Source organism: Oncorhynchus gorbuscha, linkage group LG17 (genome assembly GCF_021184085.1).
Source record: "Oncorhynchus gorbuscha isolate QuinsamMale2020 ecotype Even-year linkage group LG17, OgorEven_v1.0, whole genome shotgun sequence".
Classification (NCBI taxonomy): Eukaryota; Metazoa; Chordata; class Actinopteri; order Salmoniformes; family Salmonidae; genus Oncorhynchus; species Oncorhynchus gorbuscha.
In genome coordinates this window covers 9,529,425-9,556,652 of record NC_060189.1, presented here as the reverse complement: position 1 = coordinate 9,556,652, position 27,228 = coordinate 9,529,425, and the positions used below count along the sequence as shown (strand labels likewise).

Genomic DNA, 27,228 nt, shown 5'->3' with positions numbered 1-27,228 from the left:
GTCATGAAGAGATGAACAGTTTGACATGTGTTGCTGTGTTGTATGTGGAATGGAATTCCCTTTTAGAGTGACTGGGGTCGAATCTGTCTGTTGAGCGGGCTGCTTATCCTCTCCTGTCTTCAAACTGAAATGTACGAATGTGATAATTAGATGACAGAATGTGATAATTAGATGACAGAATGTGATAATTAGATGACAGAATGTGATAATTAGATGACAGGATGTGATAATTAGATGACAGGATGTGATAATTAGATGACAGGATGTGATAATTAGATGACGGAATGTGATAATTAGATGACAGGATGTGATAATTAGATGACGGAATGTGTTAATTAGATGACAGGATGTGATAATTAGATGACAGGATGTGATAATTAGATGACGGAATGTGATAATTAGATGACAGAATGTGATAATTAGATGACAGAATGTGATAGTTAGATGACAGAATGTGATAATTAGATGACAGAATGTGATAATTAGATGACAGGATGTGCTAGTTAGATTACAGAATGTGATCATTAGATGACATAATGTGATAATTAGATGACAGAATGTGATAATTAGATGACATAATGTGATAATTAGATGACGTAATGTGATAATTAGATGACGGAATGTGATAGTTAGATGACGGAATGTGATAGTTAGATGACGGAATGTGATAGTTAGATGACAGAATGTGATAATTAGATGACAGAATGTGATAATTAGATGACAGAATGTGATAATTAGATGACAGAATGTGTGTGTGATGTTCCGGCAGAGACACATAGGGCCTATTACATTTAGTCACAGAATAATGGAGTCAGATTGATAAATACATGTAATTATTCAACATAATTCTAACTACCTACACTATTTCAGATGTTAACATATTGAACAATGCTCAGTACAGTGTATCTGCAGATAACACATCACTAAGGACTTTCTTCCACCAAACCTCCACAGCACAAACCACCTTGTTTCTGATAAACCACAAGCTCTTCTATAGAAAATGCTTTGAGTGGAAGGGGAGTTTAGTAAGCCACGGTCTATGTCCTACTTTGACTGAGAGAGCACCTATTTACTTCCTGAAAGGCATACTACTTGTAGTTTACCACCACACGGTCTCATCGTTTCAACATAGACAGGAAGTCAAACTTAATCCATCAATATTTTGAAATGAAAACTCTGTTTCTGCTACACATCTGTTGGCTGGAAATCATCACAGGTATCTAAACTCTTCATAAGTTTGACATGTAATGAATTCTAGAGTTGAAGGAGGTATACCTCTTGGACTTGGAGGTAGCTACTGGGGATCCTGTTGTAGGTCTAATTATTCATCCTTCTGTAACACAAACCATAGATTGGCATAGATGAGATACTTTGAACATGTGTGATCTGAACATAAAACCATGGATGAGATACTGTACTTTAAAACATGTTGAAAGTTTGGTTTAAATGTGAACCTGTTCCTTTCTCTTTAGGAATCAGAGGGGAACCTTCAGTGGACCAGTATGGGTTGAAGGGGGGTTCAATATGTCTGGCTGTTGCAGAACCTGAGATTCTCAAGGGACTTAAATGGAAGACGGACAGTGATATAATAGTTGATGATAAAGAGATCTCTCCTAAATACAAGGAAAAGGTGGATTATAACTATGTGAACCATTCTCTGTGTATAAAGAATCTGTTGAACACAGACAGTAGAATGTACATAATAAGTGCAATTAACCAGAGAGACTGGACATATTCAACTACCACATACAGACTAAAGGTGCTGGGTGAGTGTTGTGCTGGTAGTTTTCTTTATGTTTCTTTAATACAACTGTAGTCTCTAGACCACTCATGAATGTAGGTATCTCTTTCCCAACTCCATTGGTTCTTATAGATCATGTTCCCAAACCAGTCATGGATGTCACATCTCTCCTCAACACAAGTGTGGGACTCTGTGATGTCACAGTGAACTGTTCAGTTAAAGATGGCTGGATGTTGTCTGTCTGTGGCTGGGGACAGTGTACACTGTCACAACAGTTAATGTCTCTGTCTGAGGTCAACATCATCATCTCCAATGGGAACGGGACTATCCAATGCTCCAGCAGCAACTACGTCAGCACACAGACCATCTATCAACCCATGGAGGACTGTAAGTACCATTCTAGCGTTCATTTAAGGATCTACCTGTGAGGTTAGAAGCTGAACCTCATGTTGATATTGTACAGTCATTCTGTAATACCTCTGTCATAGTTTAATACTAAATGATCAGATATCATACATTGTAAAAATATATCCACAGAATGTCAAAGTTATATGCTTAGTATTTTAATTTATTTTAGAGCCAGGTCATAAACACCCAATGTTTTGACTAGGTATTTTTTTGATTAATAACTTAATTACTACTTTCAACAACAACAAAAAATCCTAGTCAAAACGTTGGGTGTTGATAAACTAAATAAATGAAAATCCTAAGCATATAACTCTGATATCCTTTGTGTGCTTTTCCCTGTGGATATATTTTTGGGAATTAGAACCACAAACATCTACTTGGAATTATTTATTGTAATCTTGGCTGCAAGGACAGTTGTTTGAACAATATAATACATGTGTATCACATCCGGCCGTGATTGGGAGTTCCATAGGGTGGCGCACTATTGGCCCAGCATCGTCCGGGTTTGGCAGGGGGTTAGGCCGTCATTGTAAATAACAATTTGTTCTTAACTTCTATGGTATCGGTGTGTCCCCGCTGGACACTTGAGCTAACGTGATTAGCATGACGTTGTAAGTCACAAGAGAACATTTCCCAGGACATAGACATGTCTTATATGGGCAGAAAGGTTAAATTATTGTTAATCTAACTGCACTGTTCATTTACAGTAGCTACATACCAGGCTATTGTTTGAGGAGATTGCACAACAACAAAACACTTTTATCATGGCAACTTGTTTGATATATTCACCTCTGGAGGCAAATAATGTACTTACATTCAGTAATCTTGCTCTGATTTGTCATCCTGAGGGTGCCAGAGATAAAATATACCATAGTTTTGTTTGATACATTTTTATAATCAAATGTAGGAACTGGGTTCTACAGTTTGAACCTCTACAGTTTGAACCCGCCCATCTAGATGTGTGAAGGTTAGTGTCTGTAGGGAAACTAATTATCCTTCATTTATGACATTCCTGGGAGTGTGTAAACGTATATTTTTTATTACCATATATTTTTTGAACGTTTTCCATAGTTACGTACTTGAAAATGTAACACTTGACCAATTGGGCACATTTGGGCAGACTTGATACAACACTTTGAACAGTAATGCAATGGTTCATTGCACATACACTGCTGCCATCTAGTGGCCAACATCAAAACTGCGACTAGACTCCTAAGTGAGAAACTGCCTTTCTCTTGCATTTCAAAGAAGGAACAAAAACTAAAATATAAAATGCGTATTTAAAAAAAAAATGTATTATAAATTGTATTAAATTGTATTATTATATATTTTACCAGATCTAATGTGTTATATTCTCCTACATTAGTTTCACATTTCCACAAACTTCAAAGTGTTTCCTTTCAAATTGTATCAAGAATATGCATATCCCTGCTTCAGGTCCTGAGCTACAGGCAGTTAGATTTGGGTATGTCATTTTAGGTGAAAATTAAAAACTGACTTGACTAGTAAAATAAAGGTTACATTTTTCTTTTTAAATTACATTTACCTGCCGTAGAGTAATGTTGATTATTTTAAACAATGATAATCACATTAGACCAAATATATTGGTGTAGTATTTGTAACTGACAGTTAGACTTACAGGATATCTCGTTGTCTTTTGTTTGAATTGTTTATGTGTCCGCTGTGCGGGGGAAATGATAATACAAGCGGAACTACGTAGCTAATACTGTTGTAACGGGGATCGTTATTGTAGCAACACACCTTTGGAGGGAAGGCAATCCTGCGCTGCGTTAGCTAAGTTTTCATGTCATCGGGAGTAGTTCATAAACGTTGAAGAGTATGTTAGGATGAAGTGTGAATTCATGCCAGGAATAATAAGTGTGAAGTTTGATTTCCTCCCTTCTGTAATAAGCAGCCAATGAGGTATTTGTTCCTTTATTCATGTGTTAATCTGAACCTGTTATAACGCCGGTTAAACTGTTATGTATGTAAGCACTTCAGAGTTATACCAAGCTAATAAGTCACTCGTAAGATAAGGTTGTAAGAGTGTGCTTAACTGTATTTTTCATTTACTTTATAGTTCTCACGGAAGGTGATAATTCTGACTAAAATTACAGAATAAAGCCGCCAGTTAAAATCAAGGAACGGTTGTGCTCGTGGTTACTGAAGGGAGCTACAGTGAGAACTCAATGCTCTTCACGAGCAAGAAGAAAGAAGAATCACATCCAGCTGTAAAACGTCTACAAGATTCCCAAATCCTGGTAGACCCTGTCATCTGCCAGATAAGAGTTTTGCACCTACCTGCAAACTAAGAAGAAAATCTCCACATAAGGAAGCATCGTGAGGCAACATAAGGTCAAGACTAACAGGAAAGTCAGACACGCAAGTACAAGTCAAGGTGTTTGAAGGTGGTCCTAGCCTTGTGAACAGCTAATAAGAGACTTTAAGATTACAATTCGTAAGGACTGGAGATAGTTGTCTATTTCATAAATACTCTGGTATTATGCATTTGCTCTTTCTATCTTAATGTATCACTGGTATGTGTATTACTGAAAAATATTATTTGATACTTACTAAAAATATATATATAGTCACAAACATTAAGGGTCAGCATACACCTATTAATTATATATTCACATGTAAGTTAATAGTGTAATTGTTTGGTAAGGTGTTTGTTCAAGCCTTTGTTACAAGCATTATACATGTTTATACCACGTACTGAGTTTTAAATTACAGTGAATTAGAGTATAAATTACCTACTCACTTATCCAAACCTTAGCTAGAATTGATTTGACTTGATTTAGAATGTCAAAAAGAGGTAGTTTCACTAAAGGTGATAGAGATGGGGTGGGTCAAGTTGAGCAGCTGCAGCAACACCCTGAAACTTTGAGCCTTCATCAGAACAAACAGAACAGCAGGAAGAGGCCCAGACTGGTGTGGAGTCACTTCGGCCAGTGAATGATGATACAGAGGCTGCTAATGAGATAGCACAACAAGAGCCACGAAAAGGTGAGAGGGTCCGCAGGTTAACTGAAAAGGGCAGAGAACTGCGCGACGAAGGTGGAGACAGCTCGAACATCGTTTCAGGGTCAGCTATGAGAAGTGGAAGGCTCTGGTAAAGGAAGCAAAACTGTCACTGACAGGCTGTTGCTCTGAAGACCTACTAGAAGACCTCTTAAACAAGATTAGCCATACCTCAACAGAGCTAAACCTTGTCTACGTAAATTTGCAAATCGACATTCCCGACAACGATATACGACCAGAGTTGATACTGTGAAGCAGTTACAATGTCTATTATCAAGACTGTAAGGTGTCATTTAAAATGCAGGGAAGAAGGTCAAAGTAACCAGATAGAGTTGCACTGGAAGGACAGCAATTCCTTGTGCATGTCTGAACTCTCACATAAGTCAAGTCTCAACTATCAGCCCTCAAGTGCTTCCTCCCAGTCTCAAAGCAACTCAAAGGTCAACTCCAGACGCTCCGTGTCATCTGTCAAGAGACAAGAGGCTGCGGCGGAAGTTGCTGCTAACCAAGCAGCTTTAGAAGTAATGGTTAAGCAAGAACGCCAACTAGAAGAGCTTCAGCGACTTGAAGATGAAGATAAGAAGAGGACAGCGGAGCAAGAAGCTGAGGCTGTGAAACTGGCTTAGAAGAAGCTAGGCTGCGAGTCAAGTTAGAGGTAGAAAATGCTGCCAGACGAAGGACACTAGAAGACAAGCGTAGAGAGTTAGAGCGCCTAGAAGTGCTCAAGAAACTAAATGCTGCCAAGGCGCGAATGCAAGTGTATGAGCAAGATGAAAACTCAGAGGACGAGAAGAGAACTACTCTCTAACTGCAAATCTGTGAAAGAAATCATGCAGAGAAGTTGCTCATTTCACAGTCTCTCACCACAACATGTTGTGACAAGCACACAGCAAGAAGATGGCACCAAGACCATGTTCAGGTTACTAGCGGAATCAATCAGTGAAAGCCGCCTCCCCATACCAGAACCAGTAACATTCAATGGAGAGCCTCTCTCGTACACTGACTGGAAGGTCTCTTTTCAGACTCTGATAGACAGGAAGAACATACCAACAACTGAGAAGATATATTACTTAAGAAAATATGTTGGGCCTGCCAAGAAAGCCATCGAAAGTTACTTTATGTTAGGAACAGAATCAGCCTACCATGCTGCTTGGACCATTCTTGAAGAAAGGTCGGAAACAAATTCTTCATCGCCAAGTCTTTCAGAGATAAGCTCAATGCATGGCCTACGATAGGATCCAAGGACAGTCTTGAACTTAGAGACCTTGTAGACTTTCTTCGCAGCTGTGAAGCTGCTATGTCTCAGAATAAGGGCCTGGAGGTGCTTAATGACTGTAATGAAAACCAAAAGATCCTCGCTAAACTTCCAGATTGGCTAACTTCAAGATGGAATAGAAAGGTCACAGACATCTTAGAAGAAACTGAGATCTTTCCTAGCTTCAGTCAGTTTGTGAAGTTTCTCACGAGAGAAGCCAAGATTGCTTGCAATCCTGTAACATCCCTTCATGCTTTGAAACCAAGTGAAGATGGGAAACTTAAGACGCCAAGGATTCAAAACCCCGGAGCAAGGGTATTAGCAACTAACTCTGATGAGAAAGATACTGTTACTAGTTGTGTCTTCTGTGAGAAGTCAGGTCACAGTCTCCACAAATGCTGGAAGTTCATGGCTAAGCCCGCCGCAGAACAAGTTTGTTCAAGAGAATAAATTGTGCTTTGGCTGTTTAAGGCCTGGGCATCGATCGAAAGATTGTGATAACAGGAACACCTGCGACACGTGTCAGAGGAGGCATCCATCCTGCCTGCACGAAGATCGTAGTAAAGAAAGGTTAAGGGATAGGAAGACAGAGCCCCCACGAGATAAGGGGACAAGAGCGTCAAGTGAGGCCATATCTAACAGAGTCGTAAGGGACATTAACACTCACACCTCCACAATCATTCCAGTATGGGTGTCAACCACAAGTGAGCCAGATCGTGAAGTTCTTGTGTATGCACTTCTTGACACCCAGAGTGACACCACTTTTATCCTTGAAGAGACAACAAAGGCTCTCAATACAAGGAAGGAGCCAGTCCAACTGAAACTCTCTACAATGGCTTCCAGAAATACCACTGTGCCCTGCCAGAAGCTGTCTGGTTTGCAGGTTAGAGGGTTTTACTTGGAGAAGAAAATCCCTCTGCCAACGACCTACTCTGCAAACAGAGATCATATTCCTACTCCAGAGACTGCAAGAGCATGGTCTCATCTTGAACACATTGCAGAGGAGATTGCTCCTCAACAGAGCTGTGATGTCGGTCTCTTATGTACAACTGCTCCCAGGCTCTCCTTCCAAGAGAAATTGTGTCTGGTAAGGGAAATCAGCCTTTTGCTCAGAGAACAGATCTTGGCTGGAGCATAGTCGGCTATGGAAATCCATGTATCGACTATGGCGACCCTATTGGAGTGAGTCATCGGGTTATCGTTAGACAGGTGATGCCAAGCCTTCAATCTTCTTCCAACCTCACAAATCAAGTACACCATGTTTGTAGAACACATGTAAGAGAGGTAATCACAACACTGGACATTATCAAGACGCTTGAATCTGACTTCAACATTGCAGAAGAGGACCTCATATCTCAAGAGGATATCCGGTTCCTGAAGAAAATGAAAGAGGGCATGAGACGTAAGGACAATGGACATTATGAGATGCCGCTGCCGTTTAAGGAAGAAAGACCCAATCTGCCGAACAATAAAACATGTGCAGTTCACCGACTCAAGTGCCTGGAAAGGAGGCTAAGGAGAGACAAGCAGTACTACAAGGACTACACAGCATTCATGGAAGAGACTATAGCTTGTGGAGATGCTGAGAAGGTCTCTAAAGAGGAAATTAACAAGCATCCAGCATGGTACATCCCGACCATGGAGTTTATCACCCACAAAAGCCTGGGAAGATACGAGTCGTCTTTGACTGCTCAGCTAAGTTTCGAGAGACGTCCTTGAATGATCATCTTACCGGTCCAGAGGTGACAAACACATTGCTGGGCGTCCTTTGTCGTTTTCGTAAGGGTCCAGTTGCAATCATGTGTGACGTAGAGTGCATGTTCCACCAGTTTCATGAGAAAGCAGAAGACCAAGATTATCTACGGTTCCTTTGGTGGGAGAACGGAGATCTTTGTCTCAACCCTCAGCGTATCGTATGATGGTCCACTTGTTCGGCGCAGCTTCATCTCCTGGTTGCGCCAACTATGGTCTCAAACATCTTGCTGCCGAATGACGAGGAAGCTTCAGCGAGAAGTCTATCCAGTTCATATTTGAACTTTTATGTTGATGATGGGTTGACGAATGGTCTGAAAGCGGCCCAGCTGGGGAAAGAAGCAAGAGAGCTTTGCAGCATCGTTCTTGGTTGCACAAGTTTATCTCTAACAGCAAGGAAGTTATAGCCACAATTCCCAAGGAAGAACGTGCCAAGGGTGCCAAAGACCTGGATATGGCTCTGGGTGAACCACACATGGAGAAGCGCTTGGTGTACTGTGGTGTGTCGCATCAGACGAGTTCCAGTTTAGAGTAGTTGTCAAGGAACGCCCACTCACAAGAAGAGGAGTGTTGTCTACAGTAGCCTCTGTATATGATCTGCTTGGGTTTGTGGCACCCTTTGTCCTGGTGGGGAAGCAGATCTTGCAGCGGATTACAAAATCGACTGGGATGACCCCCTTCCAGATGACCTAAGTTCCCAGTGGGAATTCTGGCTCCAAGGTCTACAAAACTTGTCTGAAGTAAGGATCCAACGAAGCTACTTGCCATCAAGTTTCAAGGAGGTGCAGAGTTATGAGCTCCATCACTTCTCCGACGCTAGTACCTCAGGTTATGGAGAGTGCTCATACCTCAGAACAATTAAACCTCCAACACAGACGGAAATGGAGTCAGACAGGACAGAAGAAACACAAGGATTAATGACATTGTCATTTTGCAAGATGATACTGCACCACGCAACCAGTGGAAATTGGCAAAGGTTACAGAAGTGTACCCGGGACAGGATGGCCGGGTGAGAAGATTCAAGTTACTGATCAGCGACTCAACCCTAGATGAGGGAGGTAAATGCATCACCAAACCCACCTATCTGGAGAGGCCCATCCATAAGACAGTCACCCTCCTGGAAGCCGATCAAGAAACCTGCAGACCTCTTTCACAGAAATCACCGGTGATTGGTGGGAGTGTAACTGACAGTTAGACTTACAGGATATCTCGTTGTCTTTTGTTTGAATTGTTTATGTGTCCGCTTTCTGATAATACAAGCGGAACTACGTAGCTAATACTGTTGTAAGGGGATCGTTATTGTAGCAACACACCTTTGGAGGGAAGGCAATCCTGCGCTGCGTTAGCTAAGTTTTCATGTCATCGGGAGTAGTTCATAAACGTTGAAGAGTATGTTAGGATGAAGTGTGAATTCATGCCAGGAATAATAAGTGTGAAGTTTGATTTCCTCCCTTCTGTAATAAGCAGCCAATGAGGTATTTGTTCCTTTATTCATGTGTTAATCTGAACCTGTTATAACGCCGGTTAAACTGTTATGTATGTAAGCACTTCAGAGTTATACCAAGCTAATAAGGTTTAAGTCACTGTATATAGATAAGTTGTATAGTGTGCTTAACTTATTTTTCATTTACTTTATAGTTCTCACGGAAGGTGATAATTCTGACTAAAATTACAGAATAAAGCCGCCAGTTAAAATCAAGGAACGGTTGTGCTCGTGGTTACTGAAGGGAGCTACAGTATTGTATTAGTGATGTCTTGTCTTTTTGACTCTGAGAAGGTAACCCAGATTGTGTGTCCCTTGGCAGTGGTGTAAAGTACTTAAGTAAAAATACTTTAAAGTACTACTTAAGTAGTTTTTTGGGGGTATCTGTACTATACTTTACTATATGTTTGATAATTTTTACTTTTACTTCACTACAGTCCTAAAAAAATGATGTACTGTTTACTCCATACATTTTCCTGACACCCAAAACTACTGGTTACATTTTGAAAGCAGAGCAGGACAGGAAAATGGTCCATTCACACACTTATCAACAGAACATCCCTGATCATCCTTACTGCCTCTGATCTGGAGAACTCACTAAACAGAGAACATCCCTGATCATCCCTACTGCCTATTATCTGGAGAACTCACTAAACAGAGAACATCCCTGGTCATCCCTACTGCCTATTATCTGGAGAACTCACTAAACAGAGAACATCCCTGATCATCCCTACTGCCTATGATCTGGTGGACTCACTAAACAGAGAACATCCCTGATCATCCCTACTGCCTCTGATCTGGTGGACTCACTAAACAGAGAACATCCCTGATCATCCCTACTGCCTATGATCTGGTGGACTCACTAAACAGAGAACATCCCTGATCATCCCTACTGCCTATGATCTGGAGAACTCACTAAACAGAGAACATCCCTGATCATCCTTACTGCCTCTGATCTGGTGGACTCACTAAACAGAGAACATCCCTGGTCATCCCTACTGCCTATTATCTGGAGAACTCACTAAACAGAGAACATCCCTGATCATCCTTACTGCCTATGATCTGGTGAACTCACTAAACACACATGCTTCGTTTGTAAATTATGTCTGAGTGTTGGAGAGTACCCCTGGCTGGTTTGCTTAAATGTTGAAAGTACTTTTATTTTTGATACCTAATAAGTATATTTTTGCAATTACATTTACTATGATACTTAAGTATATTTAAAAACAAACACTTTTAAACTTCAACACAAGTAGTATTTTTCTGGGTGACTTTCACTTTTACTTTGGTCATTTTCTATTAAGTTATCTTTAATTTTATTAAATGTGTGACAATTGGGACTTTTTCCACCACTGATCCCAGGTATTGGTGAGAAGGATGCCAAAGCTTCAGCATTATCAGTCAGGACTGTTGCGGCCAATATTGTTCGATCAGTGATTGTCTGTGTTGGATTGGCAGTCACCATAATGGCCATTAACAAGATCAAGAGATGGATATCCTCAAAAGAAGATGACTCAACTCAGGTACTTCCTGTGAAATGGCTTCTTTTCATTTTATTGTTTTACTTTGTAAGCTTTATTGAATTAAGATTTGATGTTGATTGTAATGTCTCATCTTTAGGAAGTCATCGTTGAAGTCGCTGACACTTCAGTGAATGTTTCAGCAGAGGTGAGGCCAGAACCACTGGGCCCTCCTGAGGTAAAAAAAAAACACTTTACAGAAATGTGCAGAAACCAGGACAGCAACACTGAATGGACTTCACCCAATTGACCAGCATTTTGTATGATATACTGTAATACCATGGGACAAATATTGAAAACATTTAATTTAGTATTATCTGCAGTGTATCTGCTTAAAGGGAGAGCCGTGTCGGGTCGACTTCAACAACAACTAAGAGCATTGAAGCATGAGGCTAAACTCTGCATGTTTTGATGTGAAGAACACCCTACACATGAACATATACTCTGTGAGTACAATGTCTTGCTCTGCGCTTGTCTACAAATTCTGTGGTTCATCTGCTGGTCGTGGCAACGTCATATCGCTATGTCTCAGTTTAATGCAACTTGGGTTTTGGAATATTGAATATCACACTTCGGTTGTGTTTTTGGAATGCTGAATGTCACATTTATTTGTGTTTTTGGAATGGTGAATGTTAAACTTATTAAGTTCTTGTTTTTACCCCCAAAAATGAATAAATGATGAATTGAATCAATGAACTGAAATAAATGATTAATTGAACCATCACTGTTCAAATTTAAGATTACACAGTCAATACAATGCGTTGTGGAATTGCTCCACATCCTGTCTAATTAAAAATAGTACCGGTTTCTGAACTTGACCTTGTGTTTAAGGCTGCTGCCTTGGTACATGTAGATTTTCCCTGCCTGTGTTGGTACGAGTCCTGGCACCTACCAGACCTACTCTGTACCTCCTTCTCTCGGTCTCCCCTTCATTTTATATGTGTCTCGGTCATTGAAAAACAATCAATACTTTCTGTAAAATACAGGAGAGGTGTAACGGCATTCTTCCTCCTCTTCTGAGGAGGAGGAGCAGCGAGAAGGATCGGAGGACCAATGCGCAGCGTGGTAATTGTCCATAACGTTTATTTTAAGATATAAACTGAACACTATGAAATACAAAACAATAAACGTGAACATGAACGAAACAGTCCCGTGTGGCAACAAACACTCACACGGAAACAAACACCCACCACTCAAAAGTGAAACCCAGGCTACCTAAGTATGATTCTCAATCACCAGCCTTTCATTGAGAACCATACTAGGCTGAACTCAAAACCCCAACATAGAAAAACACACAGACTGCCCACCCCAACTCACGCCCTGACCATACTAAATAAAGACAAAACAAAGGAAATAAAGGTCAGAACGTGACAAGAGTCCAATAAAGGAATAGTGCCTAGCAGCTGTGCCTAGAGGAAAAGCTAAATGACTTGATCACTTTCAATGTACTTGTAGCTACATAACAGTTACAAAATATACATATAAATATGTCATTTCTTACTACTCATACTTTACAATAGTTTACACAAACTTGAACACACACAAACATATTTCATACAATGCAATTGATGTTTTTCTCCATCTATTGGTTAATTCTAAAACGATGTCTGTATCAGTCTGGATGTGTACATGTGAGACAAAAGGAAGGTGAACAGTAAGCAACAAGCTGCTCTCCTTCTGGAACAATGTGGAGGACTCAGAGGGTGTTGTAACCCAGTGTCACAGATTATTGTGAAGTAGACATTTGTGACAGGCACAAGAAAAGTTTATTTTTAATGTGCATTACACTATTTTGTAAACAGTGCATTTCAATCACAGATAAAGACAGTAAGTTATTTAAGACAGAAACGATAGGAGGGAGGATGGTTGGGTATATAACTCAAACATCTAGCAACCCAGAGGTTGTATGTTTGAATCTCATCATGGATAACTTTAGCATTTTAGCTAATTAGCTACCTTGCAACTAATTATTATTTTTTACTTTGCAACTACTTAGCATGTTAGTTAACCCTTCCCCTAACCTTTAATTACTTAGCTAGCATGTTAACTAGCCATTACCTTAACCTCTATCCCTAACCTAGGTAATGTTAGCCACCTAGCTAGCTTAGCTAACGTTAGCGACAACAAATTGAAATTCGTGCAATGTACACAAATGCATTACAAAGAAAGAAAATGGTGTCCTACATAGGAATTGTGTTCTAAAGCCTTGCATCCATAGCTCAGCCTATACATTTGAGAGTGGTTAGATTTCTCCAGCCCTATACCTCAATTGTTTAACAAACAAATGACGGGGTGACCACCATAGAGATCCTATTAAATAGAACAATATCCCATTGTTCTAATTCCTAACGCTATGGTGACCGCTTTGTTGTTGTTCTAATTCCTAACGCTATGGTGACCTCTTTGTTGTTGTTCTAATTCCTAACGCTATGGTGACCGCTTTGTTGTTGTTCTAATTCCTAACGCTATGGTGACCTCTTTGTTGTTGTTCTAATTCCTAACGCTATGGTGACCTCTTTGTTGTTGTTCTAATTCCTAACGCTATGGTGACCTCTTTGTTGTTGTTCTAATTCCTAACGGTATGGTGACCGCTTTGTTGTTGTTCTAATTCCTAACGCTATGGTGACCTCTTTGTTGTTGTTCTAATTCCTAACGCTATGGTGATGTTGTTGTTCTAATTCCTAACTTTGACCTTTTGTTGTTGTTCTAATTCCTAACGCTATGGTGACCGCTTTGTTGTTGTTCTAATTCCTAATGCTATGGTGACCTCTTTGTTGTTGTTCTAATTCCTAACGCTATGGTGACCTCTTTGTTGTTGTTCTAATTCCTAACGCTATGGTGACCGCTTTGTTGTTGTTCTAATTCCTAACGCTATGGTGACCGCTTTGTTGTTGTTCTAATTCCTAACGCTATGGTGACCGCTTTGTTGTTGTTCTAATTCCTAACGCTATGGTGACCGCTTTGAACGCTATTGACCTAATGCTCTTTTGTTGTTGTTCTAATTCCTAACGGTATGGTGACCTCTTTGTTGTTGTTCTAATTCCTAACAGTATGGTGACCGCTTTGTTGTTGTTCTAATTCCTAACGCTATGGTGACCGCTTTGTTGTTGTTCTAATTCCTAACGCTATGGTGACCGCTTTGTTGTTGTTCTAATTCCTAACGCTATGGTGACCTCTTTGTTGTTGTTCTAATTCCTAACGCTATGGTGACCTCTTTGTTGTTGTTCTAATTCCTAACGCTATGGTGACCGCTTTGTTGTTGTTCTAATTCCTAACGCTATGGTGACCTCTTTGTTGTTGTTCTAATTCCTAACGCTATGGTGACCGCTTTGTTGTTGTTCTAATTCCTAAAGCTATGGGGTAGTGTGTAGATTGATGAGGGAAAAAATGATTTAATCCATTTTAGAATAAGGCTGTAAGGTAACAAAATGTGTAAAAAGTCAAGGGGTCTGAATACTTTCTGAATACACTGTATATACTTGTGTTCCAGTTAAAAGATGACTGATGTAAAAAGGACCTTCCTTTGATGGCTCGATCAAATTTGATTTTATTTGTCACATGTGCCAATACAACAGGTAGACCTTACAGTGATAGGCGTACTTACAAGCCCTTAACAAACAATGCAGTTTTAAGAAAATAGAGTTAAAGATAATATTTACTAAATGAAGTGAAAAAAGAAAAAGTAACACAAATTGACAATAACGAGGCAATATACAGGGGGTACCGATACCCTCAATGTGCGGGGATACAGGTTAGTCCAGGTAACTTGTACAGCGAGTAGCAGCACAGGGGGGGGGGGGTTGATGTAAATAGTCTGGGTGGCCATTTGATTAATTGTTCAGCAGTCTTATGGCTGTTAAGGAGCCTTTTGGACCTAGACTTGGCGCTCCGGTACCACTTGCGGTGCGGTAGCAGAGAGAACAGTCTATGACTTGGGCATGCCTCTGACACTGCCTAGTATAGAGGTCCTGGATGGCAAGAAGCTTGGCCCCAGTGATGTACTTGGCTGTATGCACTAGACTCTGTAGAACCTTACGGTCGGATACCGAGCAGATACCATACCAGATGGTGATGCAACCGCTCAGGATGCTCTCGATGGTACAGCTGTAGAACTTAATGATGATCTGAGGACCCATGCCAAATCTTTTCAGTCTCCCGAGGGAGAAAAGGTGTTGTTGTGCCCTCTTCACGACTGTCTTGGTGTGTTTGGACCATGATAGTTTGTTGGTGAGGTGAACACCAAGGAACTTGAAGCTCTCGACCTGCTCCACTACAGCCCTGTCATGTGAATGGGGAAGTGTTCGGCCCTCCTTTTCCTGTAGTCCACAATCATCTCCTTCGTCTTGATAGATACATTTTTTTCAAAGAATCCATCTACGGTGGCCTAATGAGGTCAAGTCTGCCCTCTCAAACACACAACAATGATGGGTAGGTGGAACTAATACCATATTATTGCTGATTGGTACAACTATCTGATTCTACAATTTATAGAGTGTAAGCCTGAACTAGGGGTTCATTTAGGATTGACCATAAATCTGGGAAAATGTGGGTTCTATGTTATAATGATACCACATACTAGCAAATACAATGATTTTTGTATAAAACAACTTCACAACATGTTGATGAATGAAGCCATGAGGTTTACTCTGCTGGTATTATTTGTGTCCACTAGATGGTGCACCACAGTATCTGAGTAATGTGCTGAACTGATGTGACCCAATGACTGTGATGTGACATCAGAGAACCAATCAACAGTGAGTATTGTTCAGGCCTGATTCTGAACGAGTGTGGTTGGTTTGATTCTGAAGAGATGGTTTGAAGTCGCAGTGAACTCTATTAAGCAGCATTATTAATGAACTGCACTCTGAAAGAAGAAGGGAAACTGTATCTCTCATTTTCAAAAGGACTATGAATATTCTGGGGTTTCTTCTCATTTTATGGCTATGCATCACCATAGGTAACCTATTCATTATATTGTGTGGAGACATCTCTTTTGATATTGGAAGTAAACTGTAGAATGTTAACTTTGTGCACATAAAATGGGTAATTGGAAAAGGTTTGATATTAGGCAGCAAATGATTTACTGATTTAATATGTACATGAATGACTGTCAGTGAAATGCTAAATGTGATCTTGGTCCTCTCTCATTGGGAATCAGGGCAGAACCTTCAGTGGACCAGTATGGGTTGAAGGGGGATTCAATATGTCTGGTTGTTGCAGAACCTCCTGAGATGATCAACGGACTTCAATGGAGGAAGGACAATGATGTAATATTTGGAGACAAAGAGATCTCTCCTAAATACAAGGAGAAGGTGGACTATAACAATGATAACCATTCTCTGTGTATTAAGAATCTAATGGAAACTGACAGTGGAATTTACATGGTAAACTACAGGAAACATTGGAAACAATCAACTACTACATATAGACTGTTAGTGGAGGGTGAGTTTTCTAAGGCTTCTGTTCTGGTCATTTGCTGTACATTTAAATGTGTCTGATCAGGTTCAATAATGAATGTAGGACTAATAATTATCTGTCTCTTCTTTGGTTCTAAAAACTGTCTCTTATAGATCATGTTCCCAAACCAGTCATGGATGTCACATCTCTCCTCAACACAAGTGTGGGACTCTGTGATGTCACAGTGAACTGTTCAGTTAAAGATGGCTGGATGTTGTCTGTCTGTGACAGCGGTCAGTGTACACTGTCACAACAGTCTCCGTCACTAACCGGTGGTAACGTGACCATCTCCGTAGTGACTGGAAGGATCCAATGCACCAGCAGCAACCACGTCAGCACACAGACCATCTCTCAACCCATGGAGGACTGTAAGTACCATTTAGCCTCCACCTTCACTGTGTACCTCTATCACTGTTTAATAACCTAATAATAATATCATGTGAATTCAAGTTAGGTCAAAGTTTTGACATCATTATTGTGATTCTTCTCTAGTTAAGATTGGAATAATTCTGCCTGAAACTATCATTTTGTGACGACTGCTCTTAATCTGTGTGTGTGTGTGTGTGTGTGTGTGTGTGTGTGTGTGTGTGTGTGTGTGTGTGTGTGTGTGTGTGTGTGTGTGTGTGTGTGTGTGTGTGTGTGTGTGTGTGTGTGTGTGTGTGTGTGTGTGTGTGTGTGTGTGTGTGTGTGTGTGTGTGTGTGTGTGTGTGTGTGTGTGAACTCAGGTAGTGGTAATGTGAAAGCCTCAGTGTTACCAGTTGGCACCATTGTGGGTTGTGTTACTGGTACATTACTCCTAGTTGCTGTGTTACTTGGTGTTGGATACATCAAACATACCAGAAGACAGAAAATCTCTAAAGAACAAAGTCCACTAGAAGAGGTACCTGCTCTGTCATTCATTCATCTATGCATTATACCAGACAATAGTTTTAAATAACAATCATTGTAATAATTTAAATGTTGTAATGTTTCATCTCCAAACAGGTCATTGTTCCAAGATCAGTGAAGACTTCACCAGGCAGAGAAGAATCACAGCACTCTACTGACCAGAACCACAGCCCTCTCCTGTCCAGAACCACAGCACTCTCCTGTTCAGAACCACAGCCCTCTCCTGTTCAGAACCACAGCACTCTCCTGACCAGAACCACACCACTCTCCTGTCCAGAACCACACCACTCTCCTGTCCAGAACCACATCATTCTCCTTTCCAGAACCACAGCACTCTCCTGACCAGAACCACACCACTCTCCTGTCCAGAACCACATCACTCTCCAGAGATACAGACTGTCTACTTCACTGAGAAGAACCAGCACCAGCAGAACACCTCCAAGTTGAAACAGGAAGTACATCACCAGACATGAGAGAAGAAGAACAGAAAGGTGGGTCTCCCAAACTGGGGTCCGTTGCCGGTTCGAAAAATAATAATATTATTAACATCAACAGATTAATCAAATTTGACCGAGGGGTCTGTGGAAGGTCACATCATACAGTCACTGAGTTACATCGGTTCTAGCTAGACCTTGTACATAAACCATGGGACATTGTACCACCTAGTGGACATAGACAATAGCAGCAGAGTAAACCACATGGCTTCATTCATCAACATGTTGTGAAGTTGTTTCATACCAAAATCTTTATATGTGCTAGTATGTGTTATTACTATACCACAAAGCACATATTTTTCCAGATTTGTCCAATCCTAAATGAACCCCTGGCTCAGGTTTACACCACATTGATTGTAGGATCAGATAGGTGTACCAGTCAGCAGTAACATGTTATTAGCTCCACCTACCCATCAATGTTGTGTATATGAGAGGGTAGACTTGACCTAGTCAGGCCACCATAGATGGATTCTTTGACACATTCATTGTATCGTAAACAGTTGAGAGACAGGGCTGGAGAAATGTAACCACTCTCAAATGTATAGGCTGAGCTATGGATGCAAGGACTGACCATCCATGATATCAAAATTATAGTTTTAACCATGTTTAAAACTTCTTATGGCTGGGGGCAGTATTGAGTAGCTCGGATGAATAAGGTGCCCAGAGTAAACTACCTGCTACTCAGTCCCAGAAGCTAATATATGCATATTATTAGTAGATTGGATAGAAAACACTCTGAAGTTTCTAAAACTGTTTGAATGATGTCTGTGAGTATAACAGAACGGCGGCAAAAACCGGAGAAAAAAAAACAACCAAGAAGTGGGAAATCTGAGGTTTGTAGTTTTTCAACTCATTGCCTATCGAATATACAGTGTCTATGGGGTCATCTTGCACTTCCCAAGGCTTCCACTAGATGTCAACAGTCTTTAGAACATTGTTTGATGCTTCTACTGTGAAGGAGGGGGGGATGGGAGCTGAATGAGTCAGAGGTCTGCCAGAGTGGCATGAGCTGACCACGCACGTTCACGTGAGAGGTAGCTTGCGTTCCATTGCATTTCTACAGACAAAGGAATTGTCCGGTTGGAACATTATTTAAGATTTATGATAAAAACATCCTAAAGATTGATTCCATACTTCGTTTGACATGTTTCTAAGAACTGTAACGGAACTTTTTGACTTTTCATCTGCTCGCACCTCATGAATTTGGATTACTGGGATAAACGTGCAAACAAAAAGGAGGTATTTGGACATAAATGATGGAATTTATCGAACAAATCAAACACTGGGAGTGCATTCTGATGAAGACCATCAAAGGTAAGTGAATATTTATAATGTTATTTCTGACTTCTGTTGACTCCACAACATAGCGGATATCTGTATGGCTTGTTTTGTTATCTGAGTGCTGTACTCAAATTATTGCATGGTGTGCTTTTTCAGTAAAGCTTTTTCAAAATTTGACACAGCGGTTGCATTAAGGAGAAGTTTATCTAAAGTTTCATGCATAACACTTGTATTTTCATCAACATTTGTGATGAGTATTTCTGGAAATTGATGTGGCTCTCCGCAAAATCACCAGATGTTTTGGAACTACTGAACATAAAGCGGCAATGTATACTGAGATTTTTTTTATATAAATACAAACTTTATCGAACAGAACATACATGTATAGTGTAACATGAAGTCCTATGAGTGTCATCTGATGAAGATCATCAAAGGTTAATGATTCATTTTCTCTCTATTTCTGCTTTTTGTGACTCCTCTCGTTGGCTGGAAAAAAATGGCTGTGTTTTCTGTGACTAGGTGCTGACCTAACATAATCGTTTGGTGTGCTTTCATCGTAAAGCCTTTTTGAAATCGGACACCGTGGCTGGATTTACAGCAAATCTATCTTTAAAATGGTGTAAAATACTTGTATGTTTGAGGAATTTTAATTATGGTATTTCTGTTGTTTTGAATTTGGCGCCTTGCACTTTCACTGGCTGTTGTCATATCGATCCCGTTAACGGGATTCAAGCCATAAGACGTTTTAACCAGTTTTTCTTTGCAATTACATTGTTTACTACAATGAAGTAAAGCAGCTTATATTTTGGGGTGTGATGGGGTACGGCAGTTATACCTCATGAGGTATCAACCTGCACTTTTGCTTTTTTGTATCTTGGCCATCTTGATTTGTCTCCTTTTGATGACCTGTTGACCTGATGACTTGTTGACCTGATGTCCTGTTGACCTGATGACCTGCTGAATGTGCAGCCTTGAAGGAACCTGTAAGAAGTGTGAATGATGTAAACACACCTTGCTGTTTCAATGTACCTGTTGACTAGGAATATGAAAAAAATGAATCAATATAAATCTTTAAAAGTCTGATTTAACCACTAGATCAATCAATCAATCAAATGCATTTATAAAGCCCTTCTTACATCAGCTGACGTCACAAAGTGCTGAACAGAAACCCAGCCTAAAACCCCAAACAGCATGCAATGCAGGTGTAGAAGCATGATGGCTAGGAAAAACTTCCTAGGAAAGCCAGAATCTAGGAAGAAACCTAGAGAGGAACCAGGCTATGAGGGGTGGCCAGTCCTCTTCTGGCTGTGCCGGGTGGAGATTATAACAGAACATGGCCAAGATATTCAAATGTTCATAGATGACCAGCAGGGTCAAATAATAATAATCACAGTGGTTGAAGAGGGTGCAACAGGTCAGCACCTCAGGAGTAAATAACAACAACAGAATAACAGAATAACAACAAAAATCCAGAAAAACACATGTCAAAATTGTTATAAATTGATTTGCATTTTAATGAGGGAAATAAGTATTTGACCCCCTCTCAATCAGAAAGATTTCTGGCTCCCAGGTGTCTTTTATTCAGGTAATGAGCTGAGATTAGGAGCACACTCTTAAAGTGAGTGCTCCAAATCTCAGCTTGTTACCTGTATAAAAGACAACTGTCCACAGAAGCAGTAAAATTTGCAACACACCCTACCAAGTTCCAAACTGCCTCTGGAAGAAACGAAAGCACAAGAACTGTTGGTTGGGACCTTCATGAAATAGGTTTCCATGGCCGAGCAGCCGCACCCAAGCCTAAAATCACCATGAGCAATGCCAAGGGTCAGTGGTGTAAAGCTCGCCTCCATTGGACTCTGGAAAAGCGTTCCCTGGAGTGAGGATTCACGCTTTACCATCTGGCAGTCTGACAGACGAATCTGGGTTTGGCGGTTGCAAAGTGAACGCTACCTGCCCAAATGCATAGTGCTAAGTGAAGGGAAATCTTAATGCTACATCATACAATTACATTCTAGACAATTCTGTGTTTCTAACTTTATGGCAATAGTCTGGGGAAGGCCCTTTCCTGTTTCAGCATGAAAATGCCCCCGTCAACAAAGCGAGGTCCATACAGAAATGGTTTGTCGAGATAGGTGTGGAAGAACTTGACTGGCCTGCAGAGAACCCTGACCTCAATCCCATCGAACATCTGCGAGCCAGACCTAATCGACTGCGAGCCTGACCTCACTAATGCTCTTGTGGCTGAATGGGAGCAAGTCCCTGCAGCAATGTTCCAACATCTAGTGGAAAGTCTTCCCAGAAGAGGGGAGGCTGTTAAAGCAGCAAAGGGAGGACCAACTCCATGTTAATGCACATGATTTTGGAATGAGATATTTGAACAGCAGGTGTCCACATACTTTTGGTCATGTAGTGTAGCTACCAGTGTCTTCCAAACTCAGACGAAGGAAAAGGCAGAGTAAAAAGTATCAGGTTATTGGTACAGAGATTATAAATACTTGTGTCCCAGTTAAAAAGATGACTGATATATCTATTTGTTTTATTGAACCTTTATTTAACTTGGCAGGTCAGTTAGGAACAAATTCTTTAAAAAAGACGTATGACTTTGATGGCTTGACAGATAATATGTGTTAAAGAATCCATCTACGGTGGCCTAATGAGGTCAAGTCTTCCCTCTCATATACACAACATTGATGGATAGGTGGAACTAATACCATGTTACTGCTGACTGGTACACCTATCTGATCCTACAATCAATGTGGTGTAAACCTGAGCCAGAGGTTCATTTAGGATTGGACAAATCTGGAAAAACTTGGGCTTTGTGGTATTGTAATAACACATACTAGAACATATAAATATCTTGGTCTAAAACAACTTCCCAACATGTTGATGAATCTAGACACATGTTGATGAATGAAGCCATGAGGTTTACTCTGCTGGTATTATTGATGTCCACTAGGTGGTGCAATGTCCCGTGGTTTCTGTACAAGGTCAAGAACTGATGTAACTCAGTGACTCAATGAGATGATGCAGTGCAGAGGCAGTTATTTTCTGTTATTTTGGTCTAATGTCTGGAGAAGCGCTTCCTGTTTCAACTTGGAGATGTTCTGCTGGTGCTGGTTCTTCTCAGTGACGTAGACTGTCTGTATCTCTGGAGAGTGATGTGGTTCTGGACAGGATAGTGCTGTGGTTCTGGTCAGGAGAGTGCTGTGGTTCTGGTCAGGAGAGTGGTGTGGTTCTGGACAGGAGAGTGGTGTGGTTCTGGACAGGAGAGTGGTGTGGTTCTGGACAGGAGAGTGGTGTGGTTCTGGACAGGAGAGTGGTGTGGTTCTGGACAGGAGATGCTGAGGTTCTTCTCTCCCTAGTGAGGTCTTCACTGAGTTGTAAACTCTTGGACTTGAATTCACATGATATTATTATTAGGTTATTAAACAGTGATAGAGGTACACAGTGAAGGTGGAGGCTAAATGGTACTTACAGTCCTCCATGGGTTGAGAGATGGTCTGTGTGCTGACGTGGTTGCTGCTGGTGCATTGGATCCTTCCAGTCACTACGGAGATGGTCACGTTACCACCGGTTAGTGACGGAGACTGTTGTGACAGTGTACACTGACCGCTGTCACAGACAGACAACATCCAGCCATCTTTAACTGAACAGTTCACTGTGACATCACAGAGTCCCACACTTGTGTTGAGGAGAGATGTGACATCCATGACTGGTTTGGGAACATGATCTATAAGAGACAGTTTTTAGAACCAAAGAAGAGACAGATAATTATTAGTCCTACATTCATTATTGAACCTGATCAGACACATTAAATGTACAGCAAATGACCAGAACTGAAGCCTTAGAAAACTCACCCTCCACTAACAGTCTATATGTAGTAGTTGATTGTTTCCAATGTTTCCTGTAGTTTACCATGTAAATTCCACTGTCAGTTTCCATTAGATTCTTAATACACAGAGAATGGTTATCATTGTTATAGTCCACCTTCTCCTTGTATTTAGGAGAGATCTCTTTGTCTCCAAATATTACATCATTGTCCTTCCTCCATTGAAGTCCGTTGATCATCTCAGGAGGTTCTGCAACAACCAGACATATTGAATCCCCCTCCAACTCATACTGGTCCACTGAAGGTTCTGCCCTGATTCCTAATGAGAGAGGACCAAGATCACATTTAGCATTTCACTGACAGTCATTCATGTACATATTAAATCAGTAAATCATTTGCTGCCTCTAAAAAAACTTTTCCAATTACCGATTTTATGTGAACAAAGTTTACATTCTACAGTTTAATTCCAATATCAAAAGAGATGTCTCCACACAATATAATGAATAGGTTACCTATGGTGATGCATAGCCATAAATTAAGAAGAAACCCCAGAATATTCATATTCCTTTTGAAAATGAGAGATAAAGTTTATCTTCTTTCACAGCGCAGTCGCTGAATAATGCTGCTTAATATATATCACTGCGACTTCAAACCACCTATTCAGAATCAGGCCTGAACAATCCTTACTGTTGATTGGTTCTCAGCCAAAGTAGGTGGTTTCCGGAGAGGCAAGTAGCCTTGTGGGTTACAGCGTTGGGCTGACAAGGTAAACATCTGTCGTTCTGCCCCTGAACAAGGCAGTTGTCGCTGTGTAAGTTGACGTTAGACCTTAATGTTAAGGATAAATTGGGAACCGATCTCTCTTATCTGATTTATGTTTACATCTGTGCTAGTAATACACGCATATGTAGTGTGGTTATAGTATATTCATGTTTAGCTAATGTGGGCAGTGTTGCCAACTTAGCGACTTAATGTCGCTATATTTAGCGACTATTCAGACCCCTCTAGTGAGACTTTTTCAAAAAAGCGACTAGCGACAAATCTAGCGACTTTTTCTGGTGTTATTGGAGACTCTGACGTGAAAGCACGTATTGTTATTACTCTTCTCAACGAGCAGCGGGTGCTGCCGTGGGCCCCACACCGTCCCAAAGCACTCACAGGCGGCCCAGTCCTCTCGCAGCAGTCAGAGGAGATGTTCACCCCTCCGCGCCCAGACTGAAAATGAAGCCGCCGGAACTGATTTCCGACCTGGTTTCCATTCAGTGCGGGATGTAAATGTATAAAACTAAACTAAAAATATAAAGTAAATAATCAAATAAAATAAAAACATCTCCGCCAGTGTCTCTTTTGGGTCACTTTTGCCGGTCCCAAGCCCAGATAAAGGAGGAGGGTTGGAATGGTGACATTATAAAACCCAAAATCGACAGAAGAAAGTTAATTTGTAGTTCTAAACATATTTAGTGTGTTTTTTACTCACTTTGTCACAATTCAAGGGGCTTTATTGACATGGGAAACACATGTTAACATTGCCAAAGCAAGTGAGGTAGATAAATATACAAAAGTAAACATTAAATCAGTAAGTCATTTGCTGCCTAAAATCAAACGTTTTCCAAATACCCATTTTATGTGCACAAAGTATTATTTCTAGAGTTCAAGTCCAAAATCAAAAGAGATTCCTCCACACAATAAATATAGATAATATAATGAATGTTACCTGTGTTGATACTTAGCAATAGAACGAGAAGAAACCCCATGTTACTTTTGGAAATGAGAGATGCAGTCTTCTGTCAGAGTGCTGTCGCCTTGTATTGCAGTGATGAACCTTTATGGAACATTCGAGAACATTCCAGCCATATTTACACCTGTAACTGGGGCGGCAGGGTAGCCTAGTGGTTAGAGCGTTGGACTAGTAACCGGAAGGTTGCAAGTTCAAATCCCCGAGCTGACAAGGTATAAATCTGTCGTTCTGTTAACCCACTGTTCCTAGTCCGTAATTGAAAATAAGAATTTGTTCTTAACTGACTTGCCTAGTTAAATAAAGGTTCAAACTGGCATAATTACGTTCAGATGCAAGTCAGGAAATGTCGGCGTTGTCAGGACTGCTGGGCGGCAGTGTTACCACGTAGCATTAACTAGACTGGTTTAACTGAAAGACAAATCCAATAGACTCAACTGGGCTCAACACATTTAAAATGGGCGCAACTAAAATAATTCCATTCCCGATTAAAATGCAGTTTGTCTGTTATTGCTCATGGTGCTCATGGTGAGGGCTGGCAGACCATCCAAAATAGTTGCGGTGTTTTAAGCAATAAGCACATTGTTTATACATTTCCTTGCTTTTTCTATTTTGGATGGTCTGCCAGCCCTCACCGGCAACCTGGGTGATCCATGAGAAGACAAGGGAGTGGACCCTCCTGATGGGCGAGCATGACATACAGGAGGAGGAGTGGTATGGGGACGAGATAGTTGTGTATGGAACGCCGTTTTGGCCTTAAAGCACGTGGTCAAAACGCAATCTTTTTAATGCTCCGTGTGTGAAGTGAACAGGTGCAGGTAGGGGCGAGGAGATGGACGGAAGCAAAACTGTTACAATAGCAGCACCCTCTATTTGCCACATACAGTCAAGCTTTCCTTGCCCTTCACCCTCCACCCAATTAACCATTACCTCCCTACACACCTGAAATCAATTTTGTTAGTGAGCCAATTTTTTTGCAGTTCTGTACCTTAAAAAATGAATGAAATTAAAAGTTAATGAAAAAGATATATATATATAAATAAAAATGGTTTCCGATTGTGACGTCATGTTATAAGAGCGTCTGCTAAATGACATAAATGTAAATGTAAATGTAAATGTTATTCTCATTTATGTATTTATTTGTGATGCTATACGTGATATGATCCTGCTGTTGTCACATGCTACACATACGTGTGCACATGCATCCGTCTATCCAATGTTATCATGATTTGTTATCAGGGATTTTATACTTTAGTAATCCACAATGACCTGGTGTTGTCTAATAATGACATTATCTTCCATATTCCTACAGATACCTTGTAACTGGAGATTCTTTCAAAATGATTGCCTACGGTTCCCGTGTCGGGCTCTGCAAGGTTGGGTGACCAGGGCCATCTGGGACTGCCTCCTGGAGGAATTCAGGTGTGTGAAGGCTACCAGTGTCCTGCATAACTTCATGGAGGTTGGACACGAGGACCAGGAGAGGATCTGCAGCTCACCGCCGTGTGCCAGAGGAGAAGTCTGCTGCTCTACAGGAGGGGATCTGCAGCTCACCGCCGTGTGCCAGAGGAGAAGTCTGCTGCTCTGCAGGAGGGGATCTGCAGCTCACCGCCGTGTGCCAGAGGAGAAGTCTGCTGCTCTGCAGGAGGGGATCTGCAGCTCACCGCCGTGTGCCAGAGGAGAAGTCTGCTGCTCTGCAGGAGAGGATCTGCAGCTCACCGCCGTGAGCCAGAGGAGAAGTCTGCTGCTCTGCAGGAAGTTTCCAGGATGGGGTCCAACAACGCAGTAAAGGGAGGCAATCCAGGAGATCTTCAGCTTCTACTTCTTCTAAGAGGGTGCTGTTCCCTGGCAACATCAGACACTACACTATGCACAACCAAAGGCTCTTCTAAGAGGGTGCTGTTCCCTGGCAACACCAGACACTACACTATGCACAACCAAAGGCTCTTCTAAGAGGGTGCTGTTCCCTGGCAACACCAGACACTACACTATGCACAACCAAAGGCTCTTCTAAGAGGGTGCTGTTCCCTGGCAACATCAGACACTACACTATGCACAACCAAAGGCTCTTCTAAGAGGGTGCTGTTCCCTGGCAACATCAGACACTACACTATGCACAACCAAAGGCTCTTCTAAGAGGGTGCTGTTCCCTGGCAACATCAGACACTACACTATGCACAACCAAAGGCTCTTCTAAGAGGGTGCTGTTCCCTGGCAACATCAGACACTACACTATGCACAACCAAAGGCTCTTCTAAGAGGGTGCTGTTCCCTGGCAACATCAGACACTACACTATGCACAACCAAAGGCTCTTCTAAGAGGGTGCTGTTCCCTGGCAACACCAGACACTACACTATGCA

The 27,228-nt window shown here is 41.1% G+C and overlaps 3 protein-coding genes across 6 annotated transcripts; 2 read left to right on the top strand and 1 right to left on the bottom strand.

Annotated features, from left to right (window-relative positions):
• The first annotated feature begins 1,086 nt into the window (after positions 1-1,086).
• LOC124002227 lies at positions 1,087-12,154 on the top strand. 2 transcript variants are annotated; one of them, XM_046309588.1, is made up of 5 exons: positions 1,087-1,216; positions 1,473-1,766; positions 1,874-2,128; positions 11,026-11,186; positions 11,284-12,154. In XM_046309588.1, exons 1-5 carry the CDS (start codon positions 1,168-1,170, stop codon positions 11,431-11,433), a joined length of 909 nt encoding a protein of 302 aa, XP_046165544.1. In that variant the 5' UTR covers positions 1,087-1,167; the 3' UTR covers positions 11,434-12,154. The 2 variants fall into 2 exon arrangements, with proteins under 2 accessions (XP_046165544.1, XP_046165545.1); XM_046309589.1 differs by lacking the exons at positions 11,026-11,186; positions 11,284-12,154 and adding an exon at positions 4,230-4,368.
• A 4,201-nt stretch (positions 12,155-16,355) lies between these two features.
• LOC124001845 lies at positions 16,356-26,818 on the top strand. 3 transcript variants are annotated; one of them, XR_006832865.1, is made up of 5 exons: positions 16,356-16,625; positions 16,754-17,008; positions 17,366-17,520; positions 17,625-18,019; positions 26,180-26,818. XR_006832865.1 is itself a non-coding variant. In XM_046308967.1 (2 exons), exon 2 carries the CDS (start codon positions 26,324-26,326, stop codon positions 26,654-26,656), a length of 333 nt encoding a protein of 110 aa, XP_046164923.1. In that variant the 5' UTR covers positions 23,811-23,943; positions 26,180-26,323; the 3' UTR covers positions 26,657-26,818. The 3 variants fall into 3 exon arrangements, 2 of the variants coding, with proteins under 2 accessions (XP_046164923.1, XP_046164924.1); XM_046308967.1 differs by lacking the exons at positions 16,356-16,625; positions 16,754-17,008; positions 17,366-17,520; positions 17,625-18,019 and adding an exon at positions 23,811-23,943; XM_046308968.1 differs by lacking the exons at positions 16,356-16,625; positions 16,754-17,008; positions 17,366-17,520; positions 17,625-18,019 and adding an exon at positions 23,855-23,898.
• Positions 22,497-25,528, bottom strand: LOC124002258 (SLAM family member 9-like). The gene is made up of 5 exons (XM_046309630.1): positions 25,194-25,528; positions 24,847-24,954; positions 23,161-23,451; positions 22,748-23,033; positions 22,497-22,584 (listed from the first exon to the last, which is right to left on the bottom strand). Exons 2-5 carry the CDS (start codon positions 24,884-24,886, stop codon positions 22,497-22,499), a joined length of 705 nt encoding a protein of 234 aa, XP_046165586.1. The 5' UTR covers positions 24,887-24,954; positions 25,194-25,528.
• Positions 26,819-27,228: the final 410 nt, after the last annotated feature.